At 39.1% G+C, this 18,155-nt stretch overlaps 1 protein-coding gene across 2 annotated transcripts in view; it reads left to right on the forward strand.

Moving 5' to 3' along the window:
• Nucleotides 1-18,155, forward strand: part of LOC150081655 (rap guanine nucleotide exchange factor 2-like) — a 900,618-nt gene that overhangs the window by 671,883 nt on the left and 210,580 nt on the right. For both annotated transcript variants that reach the window (XM_090380578.1, XM_090380579.1), the window contains exon 13: nt 6,368-6,620. In XM_090380578.1, the coding sequence (XP_090236704.1) occupies nt 6,368-6,620 (253 nt within the window). The remainder of the gene's footprint in view (nt 1-6,367; nt 6,621-18,155) is intronic.

Genomic DNA, 18,155 nt, shown 5'->3' on the forward strand with positions numbered 1-18,155 from the left:
TTTCATTCTCTACCACTGTCAGTGCAATACCACAGAGTTGATACGTTGCTCTGGGGTTGCTGTTTCCCATGTGTAGTACTTTACATTTGTCAATGTTAAACTTCATTTGCCACCTCTCATCCCATCTGCTCAACCTTTCCAGATCCTGTTGCAGCAGCATAGTGTCAGTAGTATCCTTGACAACCCTGCCTACCTTTGTATCGTCTGCAAACTTCGACATTAAGCTTGATATACCATCATTAATATCATTTATGAATACAGAAAACAATAATGGACCCAACACTGAGCCCCGAGGGACTCCACTAATAACATTAGTCCACGACAAGCAGTGTCCATTGATTACCACTCTCTGTCTTCTCCCCCTCAGCTACCCCTTTACCCACAGCAGCAATTTGCCTCCAATGTTACACTGCTCCAATCTGTGCAGCAGTCTTCCATGTGCAACAGTACCAAAAGCCTTTCTAAGATCCAAGTATATAATATCAAAGTTATTCCCTGCATCCAGTTCCTTTGTGACTGCATCATAGTATCCAATCAAATTGGTCAGGCAAGACTTCCCCTTAACAAAACCATGCTGTGTCCGAGCTATAACTGAAGTCTTGTCTAAATGATCCTGCAGTGCTTATTTAACTAGTGCCTCCATTGATTTTCCTGGAACAGAAGTTAAACTCACAGGTCTATAATTGCTTGTGTCAGCTTTTGATCCTCCTTTGTGAATTGGGGTCACATTTGCACATCTCCAGTCTATGGGTACCTCCCCTGAGTCCAAGGAAGCTCTCATAATTATGGCTAAGGGTTTGCTTACTTCCTTTGCTGCCTCCTTTAATATAACTGGATAGATCCCATCCACCCCAGGTGCCTTTCTTGTGTTTATCTTCAACAATTTCTCCTTCACTTTACTCTCAGTTATTACAAGATTCTCTAGCTTACTGCTAGAGTTGAATACACCTCTGGCTTTCCCCTCGCTAAATAACTCCTCATGTGTGAATGTCGATGCAAAATATTCATTTAGTTTGTTAGCTACCTGAGCAGGATCATCAACAGTTGACCCATCGATATCAAGTGGACCAATCTGATTCATCCCCTTCCTTCTAGAGTTTACATAAGTAAAGAACTCTTTGCTGTTTTTCTTTGCATCCCTTGCCAAAGATTTCTCGTAATCTGCCTTCGCCTGCCTAACCTCCTTTGTAACTTGGTTACACATCAACTTGTATCTATCATAGGCTTCTGTGTCATGTGTTAATTTGTATGTATCCCATGCATGTTTCTTCTCTGCCATATGCCTCATCAGTTCATCTGACATCCATTTAGGCCTAAACCTTGAACAATATTTCTTAGTTGGTATGTAAAGTCTAGTAGCTTCCAAGATAAGTTCTTTGAATGCTTCCCATTTTGCATTTACTGTTGGTAACATCATCAGTTGGTCCCACTGTATAGAATTTAAATACTGTCTCAGTCCATCGTAGTCGCCTTTACGGAAGCAATAACCCTTCCCTTTACCCCTAATGGTAGTTACCTCTTTGAGTAAATCCCACTTCAGCACACTGTGATCACTGCCACCTAGTGGTTCATTTATCTGCAGATTCTTAATGCATGAAGAATCACTGCTGATAATCAAATCAAGAGTATTCCTTCCTCTAGTTGCCTCCCGAACATGCTGATGTAGAAAACAATCATCCAATAAATCCACAAAAGCCTTGCTAGTGTGTGAGTGACCAGCCCACAAATTCCAGTCAATATCTGGGAAATTAAAATCTCCCATTATAAGACTCCCTGATTTACTGGCCCACTCTATTTCCCTGTACAGTTTCTTATTATACTCATCAGAGTCATTAGGCCTATAGCACACTCCTACTCTCAATTTTGATCTCCCAATGCTTATGTCACACCAAACTGACTCGACACTGCACTGTCCAGCGATGTCCACTGGCTTCACTTCCTTGGATTTTATGTATTTCTTAACTAATAGCATAACCCCTCCTCCCTTCCTATCCAGTCTCTCTTTTCTGTAGACGTTGTACTCCCCAAATTCCAGTTCTGCATTCCTTATATCTGTGTGACACCAAGTCTCTGATATCCCAACAATATCTGCCTTTGATGTTTTGAGCAATACCTCATGCCAATAATGCATGTGATGCCAATAATGCATGTCTAGAGCCCCCCTCCCCCATGTGCATTCACCAACACATCCAAGGAGAAGAGTGTGCCCTTCTAGCAGATAACATTGGACAAAAAAAAAAAAAAAAAAAAAAAAACTCATCAGGACCTCAGATCCCAGCATAACCAACCATACAAATCTAGTAGCAAACGACTGAATGGATCATACAATTACTAGGTTTACAATTAGGCTTCAACAAAGTTAACAGCAATTCTATAGTTCAACAGTCCATTTCTCTTAGAAGACAATACTTTTTAACTAATTAGACATTCACACAGCTTTCCATTATTACAAGAAGTTCCAGCCAACAAGGAGATGTGACCTTTTACTGTTATGAGTTTAGATTTTTTTTTTAAAAAGCTAGGTTCCCGATATGTTTCTGTAGAGCAGCAGTCAGCAACTGTATTTTGTCATTTTTTATTATGTGTTTATTGTAAATTAAATTTTATCAGTGTACTGGAAGTTCAATGTGGAACTTAGGGCTTGTTTTGATTTGATTTAATTTTGTTTAAATTTGACATAAGCTGCTTGTCAATATGCTGCTACAATAAGCCACTTTGAGCCCAGGTTGCAGAGATGTATCCTTCATCAAGCTAACATAACATTACATTTTTAATGAAAGGGAGTCTTCATTACTAAATAATTCTTTTAAAGCTATCATAAAACTTTATTTTTTGGGCAATTGAAATTTGAACAATTCCTCCCTTCCTTGTAATTGTTGAATAACAAAACATTTTACTGCATTTTATATTTCTCTCCTGCCGCCTTGATTCAGCTTGTTCCATTTATTCACAGTGACAGGCTTGATTTTTTTCCACCTTTAAAAATGACATTATCTATACCAAGAAGGGGAGATGTGAAAATTTGCTCTGACCAGAGAGGACTGTTAGAGCAATCATCTACTGGTTTTATGGAAGTTGCATAATTTGCATAAATTTAAGGATTACAATAAATTGTTAGAAGAGATGTACAGAAGAGATGGGTGGTTGCAGCAGTTTCCGATTGGGGCACAGTTAAAGCTGGACTTAAATCAGATAGTAGGTAGCTTAGCTTCTATTAGCAACTTTGGGTTGAAACAATGAATAAATATATTTGATCTAAATGAGCAGCCAAGAGGTGTTTGGAAGAACTACTTCTGATTGAAAAACAGAAAAATTATATGACTAACATTAATTTTAATCCATTAATCTGCAGATTTCCAAACTAGTTCCAGTGGCAGCCTTGGTTCATCATCTCTTTTCCTTAAGATTACGCATTCATGACAGTTTGTTTGTCACTCATCACTTAATTAGATAGGTATTAATTGAACACATAAGGAACTTTTTTTTTTTATGAAAACTCTAAACACGAAAGCTATTAAAAGCTATAGTACCATGCATCGCTGAGAAGACAGAAAATATTTGATGATATCAGACATGAATTTCTGTGAAAGGTAACTTTCGGGGAATAATGACAAGGTTCCCCAAAAAACAGAAGTAGAAAGGATAAATGAGGAAAATAAAATATTACTTCTGTGACTTTGGAGTTGAACAAGGAATGAATTATAACCGCTTGCAACAAGTCATCAGACTGGTTTGGAAGAGAGCTGAGGAATTATAGATGTTGATTCAGAAGAACAGTACCCACAGAAGTAATTATATAAAAGGAATGCAGCAAAAACTGAATGCCTGTGAAAAAGAGACTGGGGAGACTTTGTAAGAGATGGGTTATTAATTAACCTGACTGCCCTTTTTTGAATGAAGTCAAGGAGTTTGAGAGAGAGAGATTTTGGGGGCACCACCTCACATGTGGGAACAGTATTCCATGGTAAGGTGATTTAAGATTTGTATAGACTGAGTAGCTGTTTGGAAGAAAAGTAAAGTAATGCCAGGAGCAAAAATGAAAACCCAGTTTTTTTTGATGTAGAGGTAGAAATATTTGTGATGTTCTTATGTCAGGAGAGACTAGACGTCAGCATAATCCCTTATAGAGGTATGTGATCTTATCTAGAAATCTGAGTGTCATTGAAGATAAGCATAGGAGCATTAGATTCCTTTTTTGTGAATATTACAGGGCTGAGATACAGAAGGATTGATATTAACTAATTTATTTTTGGTAAGTTATTATAGCTAACTATCTTTGCCCCATTGGAAAATTATCTGGAATTGGTGATAGATATTTGAGAAGGTGAAGCTGATTGTGCAGGAAAAGGTTTTTCAAACTGTAAAGTGGATTGCAATGTGCTGTCATCAGCAGAACTATGAATAGGATTTCTAGTGAGTGGAAAAAGGTCATTAATTATACATGACACGAGGAAATGAGTGGAAGAAAGAACTGAACCTCAGGAAACACTAGCATTAGTGGAGAAGTTAAAAGACAGAACTGTTTACCATTATCCACGTTTACCATCATGGAGAGAAAACTAGATACCCAATTTCAAAGAAACAGTAGGCAATCCATAAGATGACCTTTATGCCAAACACAATCAAAAGCATAAATTCTGAAGCATTACACCTGGTTTGTTTGAGATACCACCCAGGTGTGTAAGCAATAGTTGAGGTGCGTCGTCCACATCACATGGAGGAATGACACCTCTCTCTCTGTGTCACCAGGTAATACTGGATGGTAGATGACTGTCATCATCTGGCACAGTACCACCATCACTTTGCTTATTGGAGGCTTGAAGTGGTGAAATTCATGTTTAATCACCAGATCAAAGCTTTGGCAGTCCCTATCTCTTCCATGATGTAGGCACTCTGACTGTTTTCAGTCTGCATAACATGGAATTCAACCTGCAATCTAGAGGTCTGTGTGGGTGAAAGTTTCTGTTGTGCCTTACCCAGCCAGCCAATTGTTTTGTTTGACACGAGACCTCATTTGAATTCAACCCCCCTATATGTATTTGTCCTATTCAGTTTGGAGTTGCTTTGAATTTATGCAAAGGCAACTAATGCTGTGAGGCACCAGCATCATATGAATGTAAATTAAGATGTAGTTTGATCAGTTTTGCTCCTTTCACTGGAGAGAAGAAAAAACAGACCTTCCACAAGAGAGAAATCATGCAATGTTTTCCTGAGACTGACTAAATCAACTACAAAAATTCAAAGCAAAAATTATTAACTTTGATCACAAAAAGCCCCAAAGTTTCTCCTGGTCCTGAGTGTTATTCCAGTGAGTTAATTCAAACTCAGGGACAGGACGAACTTTTTTTCTTTCATAGAGACATGCCAGTGTTGGCACTTAAAAATAATACGGCTTCATCTTTGCCTGCTCTAATGTCAGTACTAGTTGTTCTTGCTTAGCACAACTAGTAGGTTCACTGCTGTTTTTTTTTTTTTTTTTATTGTTGTGATGACATCTATGAAATATAACATGTATGTGACATTGTTTGTGATTTTTAAATTAGTAAAGATTCAATAAAATAATTACTTTCTATAGTTAATCTGCAGTTTTCAACCAAAAAGAAGTCCAAAATTTATCTCAAGCATGAACTCAGCCGAGGTTTGAGCGTTATGTATGTTGCCAGCTTGAAGGGCCTTGGCAGACCTCTACTGTGTGCTCGCTCACGTGCACCCCCTCTCATGTTCGTGTGTGCTCGCGCGCGCGCGCGCACACACACACACACACACACACACACACACACACACACACACACACACACACACACACACACACACACACACACACACACACACACACACACACACACCTTAGCTGTTCATTTAGATTTGATGCATTTATTTGCCACTTGGAACAAAGATGCCAATTGAGTTTGCTATCTAACAAGGAGCTGAACTGCAAGCTCTAAAAGTTTAACATTTTGGATATCTGGACAGCCAATATTTTTGATGTTCATATATCTAAGATGCTTGCCATTTGATTTTTAATGAATAACCAATACACCTTCTTGATTATGATATTTCATTAAAATTATATTAATAACTTTAGATTGACTCCTGGATAATGTAGTCATTTCTATAATGAGCATATTCTGAAATTCTGTCACTGGAGGGTTAGTAGTGTTTCCAGACAATATAAAGAAAAACAATGCAGAATAGCATTATCTTTTAAAACTAAAATTTATAGCATTAATTTACTGGAATTCTAAAAAAAATGCTTTTTTGTCATCTGTTTTTATTGAAATAGCAATTTTACCTAGTAAAAAAAATTAAATAAATAAAAAAAATAAAACCCATCTTATAACATCACTGAATTATTTTTCATGTGCAGTGAATCTCATCTTAACAGTTCAGATGACAGCCTTTACTCTGCTCACAGTAGCAGTAGTGGAGGTTCAGGAAACTACTGTGGGCAAGGATCTTCACCTCACCGATCTTCAGGTGGAAGTCTATATCATAGTCATAGTAATCCTGATCTTACTTGTCTGGTTGGATGTTATGATGATGTCAGAGCTGACTTTCCAGAACATGTTTTAAAGGTGTATAGGTCTGATCAAACTTGTAAATATCTTTTAATTCATAAGGTAAGATATCTCTTAGATCATTGTTAATCTTATTGAAGTAGCATTGTTTCATACACATTCCTACCAATTTATTAGAGAATCTATATTCCTGATATCTGTAAAACTGCCATTATAGGCAAAAAAAAAAAAATAATAATAATAATAAAATAAAAATAAATTAATTAAAAAAAAAAACACCCCTACGATATATTGGTTCTGCAGCAGAGTAGACCTGTAGGAAGAATTTTAGTACCTTGGTGGAATCAGCAACTCTGAAACAGTCACAGAGTGCAATTGTTACACTAGGATAGTTTCTGCAATGTGGTCTATTAGTTCCTCAATTTTAGCATTAGCATTAGTAGAGGCATATGATGCAAGAAAGCAAGCTTATTCAGCATCAGCCAAAAAAAAAAAAAAAAAACAAACGCACCCACTCCCATTTCACCCCTCCGTTCGTTCGAAATACCTGTCCAGTTGAGCTTTAAATTTGTTTAGGCTATCAACTTCAACAACAAGTGATGGAAGTCGATTCCACCAACCAACCACCCGCTGGCCAAAGGCAAATTTCCGCACATCTATCCGACATCCGTCCTTCCTCAATTTGAATTTATGCCCTCTGAGGTGATTATTCTGAGCAAGATGAAGAATCCCATTGGCATTGAGCATGCTCAAACCATTCAAAGCCTTATACAGTAAACCCCCGCTATTCGCGGTATCTGTATTCGCGGTTTCGCGTATTCGCGATCGCCGATTTAATATAAAATGAAACCTAAAAAAATGTGAATTTTAAAACGCCGTGAATATTTTTCCGCCATAAAAAACATGGGCGTGGCTAAAATTATCTTTCCCGGTCAAAACAGCGCTCAGTGGGTGGGGGTGAGGGGTGAAAAAATCGGGAGCGTGGATGTTTCTCGCTAATCCTTGTTCAGTATGTGTTAGTCATGGAAGGTTTCGTCGTTTGATTTTAATTTATATGTTTATAAATTGAATAAATTTATCAATTTATAAATTGATATGCTTACAAAAATGATAACTCTACCGTTTTGCAGTGTAAAACAGACTTTTTCGAGTGCGTTAACGGAAGAAAGTGACTTTATTGTGGTCAAGTTCTTTCTAACCCCTACAAAAATATGGCTACGAATAAAAAGAGAAATGTGAAAATATCAAAGAAGGTGATGACACTAGCGAATAAAATTGAGTTATTAGACGAAATTTCTAATGGTGAAAGTGTCTCCTCAGTGGCAAAACATTATAAAATCAATGAGTCAACAGTACGATCAATCAAGAAATCGGAAGAAAAAATCTGCCGTAGTGTCCGTGAAACCGCGCTAATTGCTTCAAAAATTTGCTCTGTAACTCGTGATGTTAAATTAAAAAAAAATGGAAAAGCTTTAAATCTGTGGATAGAAGACCGAATTCAAAATAAAATTCCGTTAAGTTCGCTCATCATTCATGAAAAGGCAAAACTTCTTTATCAACACTTTAGCGAAACTGGCGGGATAAGTTTTTTAGCTAGCAAAGGCACTGGTTTGAAAGATTTGTTTGAAATTTCTAATAAATATTACATTTAATATTAAATTGTTTCTTATTTTCATTTCGATGCCATATGCTTGCATTTCACTATGTACTGTCATGTACAGTCATATTATGAAGGTACATATAATATATACATAGACAAAATTTTAGACTAGTTTTTCTTATATATTTCATACTTTGGAACGGAACCCCTTTATTACTATGGGAGCCATAACTCAGTATTCGCGTTTTCAGTATTCGCGACATTTCTCAGGAACGTAACCCCCGCGAATAGCGAGGGTTTACTGTACACCTCTATCAGATCACCTCGCCGGTGCCTAGTCTCCAGACTCTGTAATTTGCAAAACTTAAGCCTTTCTTCGTAAGAGCAACTCTTTGTTCCATTCACTAATCTTGTTGCCCTTCTCTGTACCCGTTCCAGCAGCTCTACATCCTTCTTGAAATGAGGCCTCCAGACCTGTATACAGTACTCAAGATGTGGCCTAACCATTGCCTTATACAAGGGAATAATCACCTCTTTATCCCTGCTAGAAAAATTCCTATATATCATTGACAATACACCATGAGCTACTCTTGCAGCCCATCTGCACCGCTCAGAGAACTTCATATCTGCCTGCACAATTACCCCCAGGTCCTTTTCATTCTCCACCACTGTCAGTGTAGTACCGCAGAGTTGATATGTTGCTCTGGGGTTACTGTTTCCCATATCTAGTACTTTACATTTGTCAATGTTAAACTTCATTTGCCACCTCTCAGCCCATCTGTTCAACCTTTCCAGATCCTGTTGCAGCAGCATAGCGTCAGTAGTGTCCTTAACAACCCTGCCAACCTTTGTATCATCTGCAAACTTGGACATTAAACTTGATATCCCATCATCAGTATCATTCATAAACACCGAAAACAACAACGGACCCAACACTGAACCCTGAGGAACTCCACTAATAACATTAGTCCACGTTGAGCAGTGTCCATTGATTACCACTCTCTGTCTTCTGCCACTCAACCATCCCCTTATCCATAGCAGCAATTTGCCTCCAATGCCACACTGCTCCAGTTTGTGCAGCAGTCTTCCATGTGCAACAGTATCAAAAGCCTTTCTAAGATCCAAATATATAATATCAAAGTTATTCCCTGCATCCAGTTCTTTTGTGACTACATCATAGTATCCAATCAAATTGGTCAGGCAAGACCTGCCCTTAACAAAACCATGCTGCGTCTGAGCTATAACTGAATTCTTGTCTAGATGATCCTGCAGTGCTTCTTTAACCAGTGCCTCCATTAATTTACCTGGAACAGAAGTTAAACTAACAGTTTCTATAATTACTTGTGTCAGCCTTTGATCCTCCTTTGTGAATTGGGGTTACATTTGCACATCTACAGTCTATGGGTACCTCCCCTGAGTTCAAAGAAGCTCTCATAATTATGGCTAGGGGTTTGCTTACTTCCTTTGCTGCCTCCTTTAATATAACTGGATAGATCCCATCCACCCCAGGTGCCTTTTTTATGTTTATCCTCAACAATCTCTCCTCCACTTTCCTCTCAGTTATTACAAAATCATCCAGCTCACTGCCAATGTTTACTTTACCTACATCATTCTCCTTCCTGAATAACTCCTCATGCGTGAATGTAGATGCAAAATACTCGTTTAGATTGTTAGCCACCTGAGCAGGATCCTCAACTGTTGAACCATCAATATCCAGTGGACCAATCTGATTCATCCCTTTCCTTCTTGAGTTTAAATATGTAAAGAACTCTTTTCTGTTTTTCTTTGCATCCTTTGCCAAGGATTTTTCGTAGTCTGCCTTTGCCTGCCTAATCTCCTTTGTGACTTGGTTACAGACCAACTTATATCTCTCATAGGCTTCCATGTCACCCATTAATTTGTATGTATCCCATGCATTTTTCTTCTCTGCCACATGTTTCATTAGTTCATCTGACAACCATTTAGGCCTAAACCTTGAACAATATTTCTTAGTTGGTATGTAAAGCCTGGTAGCCTCCAAGATTAGTTCCTTGAATGCTTCCCATTTTGAGTTTGCTGTTGGTAACATCATCAGTTGGTCCCACTGTATAGAATTTAAATACTGTCTCAGACCATCATAGTCGCTTTTACGAAAACAAAAACCCTTCCCTTTACCTCTGATGGTAGTTACCTCCTTGAGTAAATCCCACTTCAACACACTGTGATCACTGCCACCTAGTGGTTCATTTATCTGCAGATTTTAAAAACTCAATAGCAATCTTTTTCAACTCCCACTTGTTTCAGGAATAAACTAAGTTGCATTTTGTACATTTATTCTGCATTTTCCTGTTTGTGCAATAATTATTAGATTTCTGGAATCTTCCTTCAAGAAATTAATAAATGCTATTTTTTTGATAAATGTTGGGAGTTTCAGTTGTGTGAACAGAATAGATGAAAAGTACAAAATTGCTGAAATTTGTGTGGGGTCTCAAAGAGCCTTTTTGGATCTTCCAGTGGTGGGAGCCACCGGAAGACGTCATGATCTTCTACGTGTTCTTAACTGGCCACTGATTGGCAGATGCCACGATTGTTGGCCCTGAGTGCCAGGCAATTGTGACTGAGCGATTTCTCTGTGCTATCACTGAGATTTCCCAAAAGTGAATTATAGTTCTCTTATGTTCTTGTTGTTAATAAATCTATTTATTTAATCAGCTCTTGTTGCAAAAGTATCTGTATCAAGAAAGGAAAGCCACCTTTCTTTATTTTTCTAGTTTATTACTAACACCCACTACTTTTCGCTTGGTCACACCAGGAACTGCTCCTGTCTCCCCGTGGTGGGTGCCGGAAACCTTGGTAGATAAGTTAATCTGCCATGGACTGAAAGGAGCAATATGGATCATATTGCTCCCGACACTGACTCTTACGGGATGAATATCCCATCACATTCTAGAGAGCAGGAAGATCACAACCCTTCCTATGCTAAAAAACAAAAGAAGGATACAGACCAGAATATCTGGCCTCACTTCCTTATAATCCGTTCATTGACTGACCAGCCAGTCAGCAAGCTCTCTTTTTCTTATCCAGAAATTTAGCATTAGCATTAGTAGAGGCATATGATGCAAGAAAGCAAGCTTATGCAGCATCAGCCAAAAAAAAAAAAAAAAAAAACCACCCTTCCATTTCACCCCTCCGTTCGTTCGAAATACCTGTCCAGCTGAGCCTTAAATTTATTTAGGCTATCAACATCCACAACAAGGGATGGAAGTCTGTTCCACCAACCAATTACCCGCTGGGTAGTTGGTTGTTTAGAAATGTTTAGAGAATGCTGCTGGCTCACCGAAAATGGTTCACCAACTAAAATCAGGTGACTTTCTTGTTGAAACAGTAGAACCAAGCACTCTGATAAATTACTCAAATTAAAAACACTAGTAGGAACTCCCATAGAAGTGTCACCTCGTGCCACCTTAAACTATTCAAAAGGAGTTATGACTGAATGAAACCTTCTACATGTAAATGACAAAGAAATTAAACAGGAACTGTCAGACCAAAATGTAATTCAGGCCAAGAGAATCCTAATTAAAAGGGATGGCTCCCTACTTCCAACTAAAAACATAATACTAACATTTAATTTGCCAAATCCACCAACTTCTGTGAAGGCTGGATATTTGAACTGTCATGTCCAACCATATATACCGAACCCTATCAAATTCTACAAATGTCAGAAATTTGGGCATTCACAGGCAGTATGTTGAGGGACTGCAGTATGTGGTGCGTCATGTGGGTCTAAAGATCATGCCCATGCTGAATGTTCTGCACAATCTCTAATGTCTAAACTGTAAAGGCAATCACTCCGCTTTTTTCCAAAGACTGTGAAACATGGAAAAGAAAGAAAATGATTCAAAAGTACAAAACTGAGCATAAAGTTATGTATCTTGAAGCAAAGAAACAAATATCACTAATCACAGGAACACACTCATATGTAGCAACTGTCCAACAACACAAATAGATATCCGCTATTACCACTGCTATCACTGCGGTTCAAACCAACATTACAATTCCTCCCAACATCTCTATATCTGATTGGGCTCACTCGGTTTTGACTCCGTCACTAAACTCATTCTCAAAGTCAACTTCCAGTCAAGCCATCAACACACCAGCTACAGTTCCTCCAGACACGTCTTCCTCTTCACAACTATCCACACATGCTAAAGATATAGATACAGGAGACAAATCTTCTGTCCATGATCACATGGACACACATGAAAAAGAAGTCTTAGAGGAACCAATCTTAGAGATATATGCTGAGGAAGAGATGGATACTTTCAATTTTCCCCCAAAAAGAGAAAAGGCCTGAAAGAAATAAGCAGACCACCATTCGCAAAAAGACAGATACAAATTTGAAACCAATATGATGCATGAATAATACAATGGAATTGTCAAGGTTTCCGCAGTAACAGTGACGATATTCGTGGCTTGATTGACAAATATCATTCGATAGGTGTCTGCCTTCAAGAAACAAACCTAACTCCACAGTAAACATAGCAGTGAACCGTCACGGTATCTACAAACAAGACTGATTTCCTTCCAGTGGAGCACATGGTGGAATGGCTATTTTAATTGGCTCCTGAATTCCATGTAAATGCCTCCAACTGCAAACATCTTTGGAAACAGTTATACAAAGGGTACTAGGAAAGGTTTGCAATACAGCTTTGTTTATTTAATTTTTTCAAAGTAATTTCCTCTACATTCAATACACCTCTCCATCCTCCGAAACCAATCTTTAAACCAGTTCTGCCAAGTTTCACTAGGGAGTAAAGCACACTCATTGTCCCAAGCCCATAGAAGGTCCTCATCACTGGAAAACCGCCTCCCTTTTAGCTTCATTTTCACATGCGGGAACAGTGCAAAATCGCAGGGAGCAAGGTCTGGACTGTAGGGAGGGTGCTCGAGAAGTTTCAGTCCTGTCGTGGTCAAATATTCGGTGCAGGCTTTGGCACGGTGAGCTGCAGCATTATCGTGATGGAGGTACCAGGTGTCCATTCTTGACTTTGGCCGCAGGTTCTTCATAGATCCAATGACTTTAGGCAGGCATTGTTCAGTATACCACTTAGCTGTGACTGTCTTCTGCGTGTCCAAAACGACACGTTCCACAATTCCACTCGATTTGAAAAATACAGCTATCATTTTCTTCTTTACAGATCGGGATTTTCTGACAATTACGGGTGTGTCGTCATCATCAAAGACCCAAACTTTGTTTTGAGCCTTGGTTGGCAGATCGTAATAGTACAGCCAAGTCTCGTCACCTGTCACGATGTTGTTCACATACCGAGATTGTCCCTTATCAAACTTTTTTAACATCTCCCGGCACCAAGTCACACGTCGTGTCATCTGCTCTTCAGTCAGTTGATGCGGCACCCAGAGAGAACAAAGTATCTTCACGTGCAAAGGATCTTGCAGAATCGAACGAATTGCTGGTGCATTTAGGCCCAAAGTATCCTCTATCTGTTGATAGGTCACTCGCCTGTTTTCATCAAGCATTTTCCTCACAGCAGTAACGTTTTCCTCCGTAACTGACGTTCGTGGCCTTCCCGGCCTCTCAGAATCCTCCAGAGTGAAATTTCCCCTTTGGAATTCTCTATACCACCTGAATATCGTTGCACGATGTGGACAATCATCATCTAGTGCAAGAGTCATTTCTTCTAAGCACTGGTCTATGGTTAAACCACGCACGAAATTATACCACAAAACTGTCCTTATCTCATTTCGTGACCACGATGCCATCGCAAGCACTTTACACTCTCACTACTAATGAATAACTGAGCCCATCGACTTGGCGCGGCGGCTATTATGCACGTATGAACATGTCTCAACATGCAGCAACAAGCAGATTCCTGTGATTCATGGTTGCGTCATATTGCAATACTTTCCTAGTACCCTTTGTACTATGAATCTCAGTTCAGTTTACATTCTCACTGGTCTCTACCTTTCTCCAAAATCAAGATCCCTCAATGTGGGCACCTATACGTGGTGAGGGGACTTCCCAGTGACACTGCTGGTCCTCCAGATTAGCATCACTGGGATCCAACACCTACAGCCTAGGTTCCAGGCTAACATAAACGGAATCTGGTGTGTTTTTGCCGTGCAACCCATGGTAATTTGGAAAGGGGGATCCTGGTTGTCAAGGGGTCCAGCTTCAATACACCATTTTGGCCAGGCCCCGGGTGCCAAGTGTTTCCATGGCCAAGCGATTTCAGAGCTCTATAAAACGATCTAAAGCATTCTCCTTTAAAGGAATCACTCTTCTGTTTAAGTTTCCAGTTACTTTCTCTTAAGTTCTTTCAAAAATCATTGTAGACTTCATCTTACAAGTAGGAAGTTAAGTCAGGAAAGAAAAGACAACTTTCCTTTTATTCTTATTAGAGTTACTAATCCAACTAACCTAACAACTGCTTGGCCACTCGTGGCATTACTCCTGCCTCCCCGTGGCAGGGCCAGTAACCTGAGTGGTAAAACCAACCCTCAGGGCCAAAAGGAGTATAAAATGGAGAAAGAAACTTTTCCTCCACTTGATCCATTGAGATCAGTTACCGATATGGACCAACATGATCGTGACCATTATCAAAATAAAAGGCAAAAAAGGGGGGGGGGGGATCCATGTCAACAAAACCACCCAGCTTTTCTCCTAATACATTCACTGTCGGACTATCCTGTGAATGTATTAGGAGAAAGGCTCAGAAATGCTTGGAAAATGCTGCAGGAACACCAAAGATGGTAAAATGTCCACAGTCTGGAGATCTGCTGGTAGAAACAGTAAAACCAAATCATTCAGAAAGATTAATGAAACTGACCACTTTTGGTGGAATACCAGTGAAAATTACACCACATGCCACTCTGAATACCTCCAAAGGAGTTATAGCAGAGTGGAACCTCATTAACATCTCAGGGGAAGAAATTGTGCAAGAATTGGCTGATCAAAGAGTCATACAAGCAAAGAGAATTTTAATCAAGAAAGATGGGGAATTAATGCCTACACGGAACCTAATACTGACTTTCAGTACCACAAATTTACCAACAACAATTAAAGCAGGGTATCTAAATTGTTGCATACGTCCATATATACTGAATCCCATCAGGTGTTACAAGTGCCAGAAATATGGACACTCCCAGATAGCATGCCATGGCACTATGATATGCCCAAATTGTGGTTCAGCAGAACACACCCAAGCTGACTGTACTGTAATCACTGTCACCTGCCCCAATTGCAAAGGTCATCATCTATCATATTCAAAAAATTGCGAAAAGTGGAAAGTGGGAAAAAATGTACAGAAATACAAAAGAGAAAACAAGGTAACATACCAGGAAGCAAAAAGCACATCATGCAGTTTATGCCAAAATGCACATATGCACTAGCAGCTCAACAGAATGTTTCTATTGTTACTCAGACTGACATCTCAGTCCCTCCAAACACTTCAATTGCCGATTGGGCCAGATCCCTGCTAAATGCTAAGCCGCAACCTGCCAAACAAAGTCTACAAGAACAAGAAAGTAATACTCCAATTTCCGTTCCACCCAATATACCTGCAACTACTAAAAAAGCAGACAAATCTGCATCAATGGATCATATCCCAGAGCAAGAAAAAATCCCCCATACATATGGATGGTGACAACAAAGTTGAAACAGGTGAAACTATATTACATCTTCATGCAGAAGAAGATATGGATACAGAGCGACCGGCATTCCCAAAAAAAATAGACATAAAATTGAACAATACAAACAAACTGCTCAAAAAAACACAGATCAAAACACAACTCCAAAAACCATGTAATGCAGCACATACTTCAGTGGAATCGTAGAGGCATGCATGCCAATACAGATGACTAAGAGTACCAAAAGAGAGAAAAATAAAGCCCGGAATTAGTTTCGTAGGTCCCCCCCCCCCCAACAGCCAACCTCATTTTATATAAAAAAACAAAGGCAAGGGCAAGACAAATAAGAAAAAAAGCAAAAAAGACTGCTGGATAAAGTTTGCCAGTACAACCACGAAGGATACCAGGAGTTGGATAATATGGAAAAAAATCCAACAATTAAATAATAAAAAATACATTCCATTTACTGCCCCAATCCTGATTAGAAATGGACAAGAACTGTCCTCCCCTAAAGAAATAGGCAATTTCCTTGGAGAAACTTTTAGTGAAATATCAGCAGCAGCAGCAGCTACATATGACAATTCATTCCTGAAAATTAAAACCTCAGCAGAAAAATATAAAATAAATTTTAATACCACACAACCTCTTTCTTATAATCAGCCCTTCAACTTAACTGAACTCCAAGAAGCCAAGCCCTACCCAGATCAGCAAAAAAACAGTGTAGCAGGACCGGACGGAATCTATTATATAATGCTCAAACAACTGAATAACACACATTTAAAATTATTACTAGTATTCTGTAATCGAATTTTCCTTGAATGTGTTTATCCTTCCTCATGGCATCACACAGTAATTCTTCCTTTTCCTATATCGGGGAAGGATCAATCAGTTCTGCAAAACTACTGACCAATTTCTCTCACCAGCTGTCTCGGTAAAACACTCGAAAAAATGATACACAGCAGACTAAAGTGGATCCTTGAAAGTAAAATGCTGTTAAATTGCAACCAATACAGTTTCCGCCAAAACAGATCCTGCTTGGATCTTATGATAAGAGCTGAAATGCAACGCTAATGATGATCAGTCTAGACATCAAAAAAGCTTTTGATGCCACATTGAGGTATGGCATTCTTCAAGAGCTGTATTCTATGGAATTGATAGGACACTTACCACAATTCATTCAGAATTTTCTTAAGCACAGAACGTTTCGAGTTCGTCACCAGAATATACTGTCAGAATGTTTTATCCAGGAAGAAGGGGTGCCCCAAGGGTCCATACTTAGTGCTAACCTCTTTGCAATTAGCCTAAACACCATGACACAGAATATTCCTAGAACTGTAGAGATATACGTATGCCGGCGATCTTGCCATATCATACCATTCATCAAACATTAATACCATTGAGAGACAGCTACAACTTTCCATAAATAAGCTGGACACGAACTCAACAAAACGGTTATCGTCTATCAGAACAAAAGAGGATTGCGATCCATTTCTTTAAAAAATGCAAACTACATCCTGAACCAGAACTTAAATTAAGAAATCATCCAATCCCTTTTGCCAACAATATCTGCTTTATAGGTTTAACACCAGATGTGAAACTAAATTTTTCCATGCATATAAGTTATCTTAGAACCATCTGTTTGGAAAAACCCAGTATACTTAGAGCTATCTCTGCCATAGCACGGGATGCAGATAGATACACTCTTCTGCACTTGTATGTATCAGGTCGCGTCTAGACTATGGTACAATCGTCTACGACTGAGCCAGGAAAAGTGTGCTTACAAGACTAAATACCATACAACAAAGTGCTCTTTGCACTGCTTTTGGGGCCATCCGAACTTCCCCGGTTCTAAGTCTCTGTATAGAGGCAAACAAACCTCCACTCCACCTCAGGAGGAAAGTGTTACTACTCACCTACGCAGCCAGACTTAAAACCCTTCCAGATCATCCCAATCAACCACTACTCTTCAATCCTGAATGGATAACATTTTATAACAATAAGCCCACAGAAAACAGACCCACTGGTGTTAGATTACAAGAGTTGATTCGCTGCTAGAATATACATTTTGAAAACACGCTCAAAGAAACTAAAATACCTGATCCACCCTGGTCCACAAACCTACCATATTGTGACACATATTTTCAACAATGGGGGAAAAGTCCCTGGAAAACTGTAACATCAAACAACTGCACGAAGAGCATGCTTATAGCAATGCGCAGAGCTGCATAATATATCCTGATGGCTCAAAATCAGATGGCGCTGTAGGTGCTGCAGCAGTTTTTTTTGTCCTCCTTCACAGTGTCTGTATCTCTCCCGACTGAATGCAGCAGCTATACTGCAGAACTGTATGCAATCCAGCTAGCTATTGAGAATATCAATATCCATCTCAACACTAGTAGTTTAATATATAC

The sequence above is a fragment of the Mastigoproctus giganteus genome, chromosome 8 (assembly GCF_048544385.1).
Source record: "Mastigoproctus giganteus isolate SK-2022 chromosome 8, ASM4854438v1, whole genome shotgun sequence".
In the NCBI taxonomy this organism is placed as follows: domain Eukaryota; kingdom Metazoa; phylum Arthropoda; class Arachnida; order Uropygi; family Thelyphonidae; genus Mastigoproctus; species Mastigoproctus giganteus.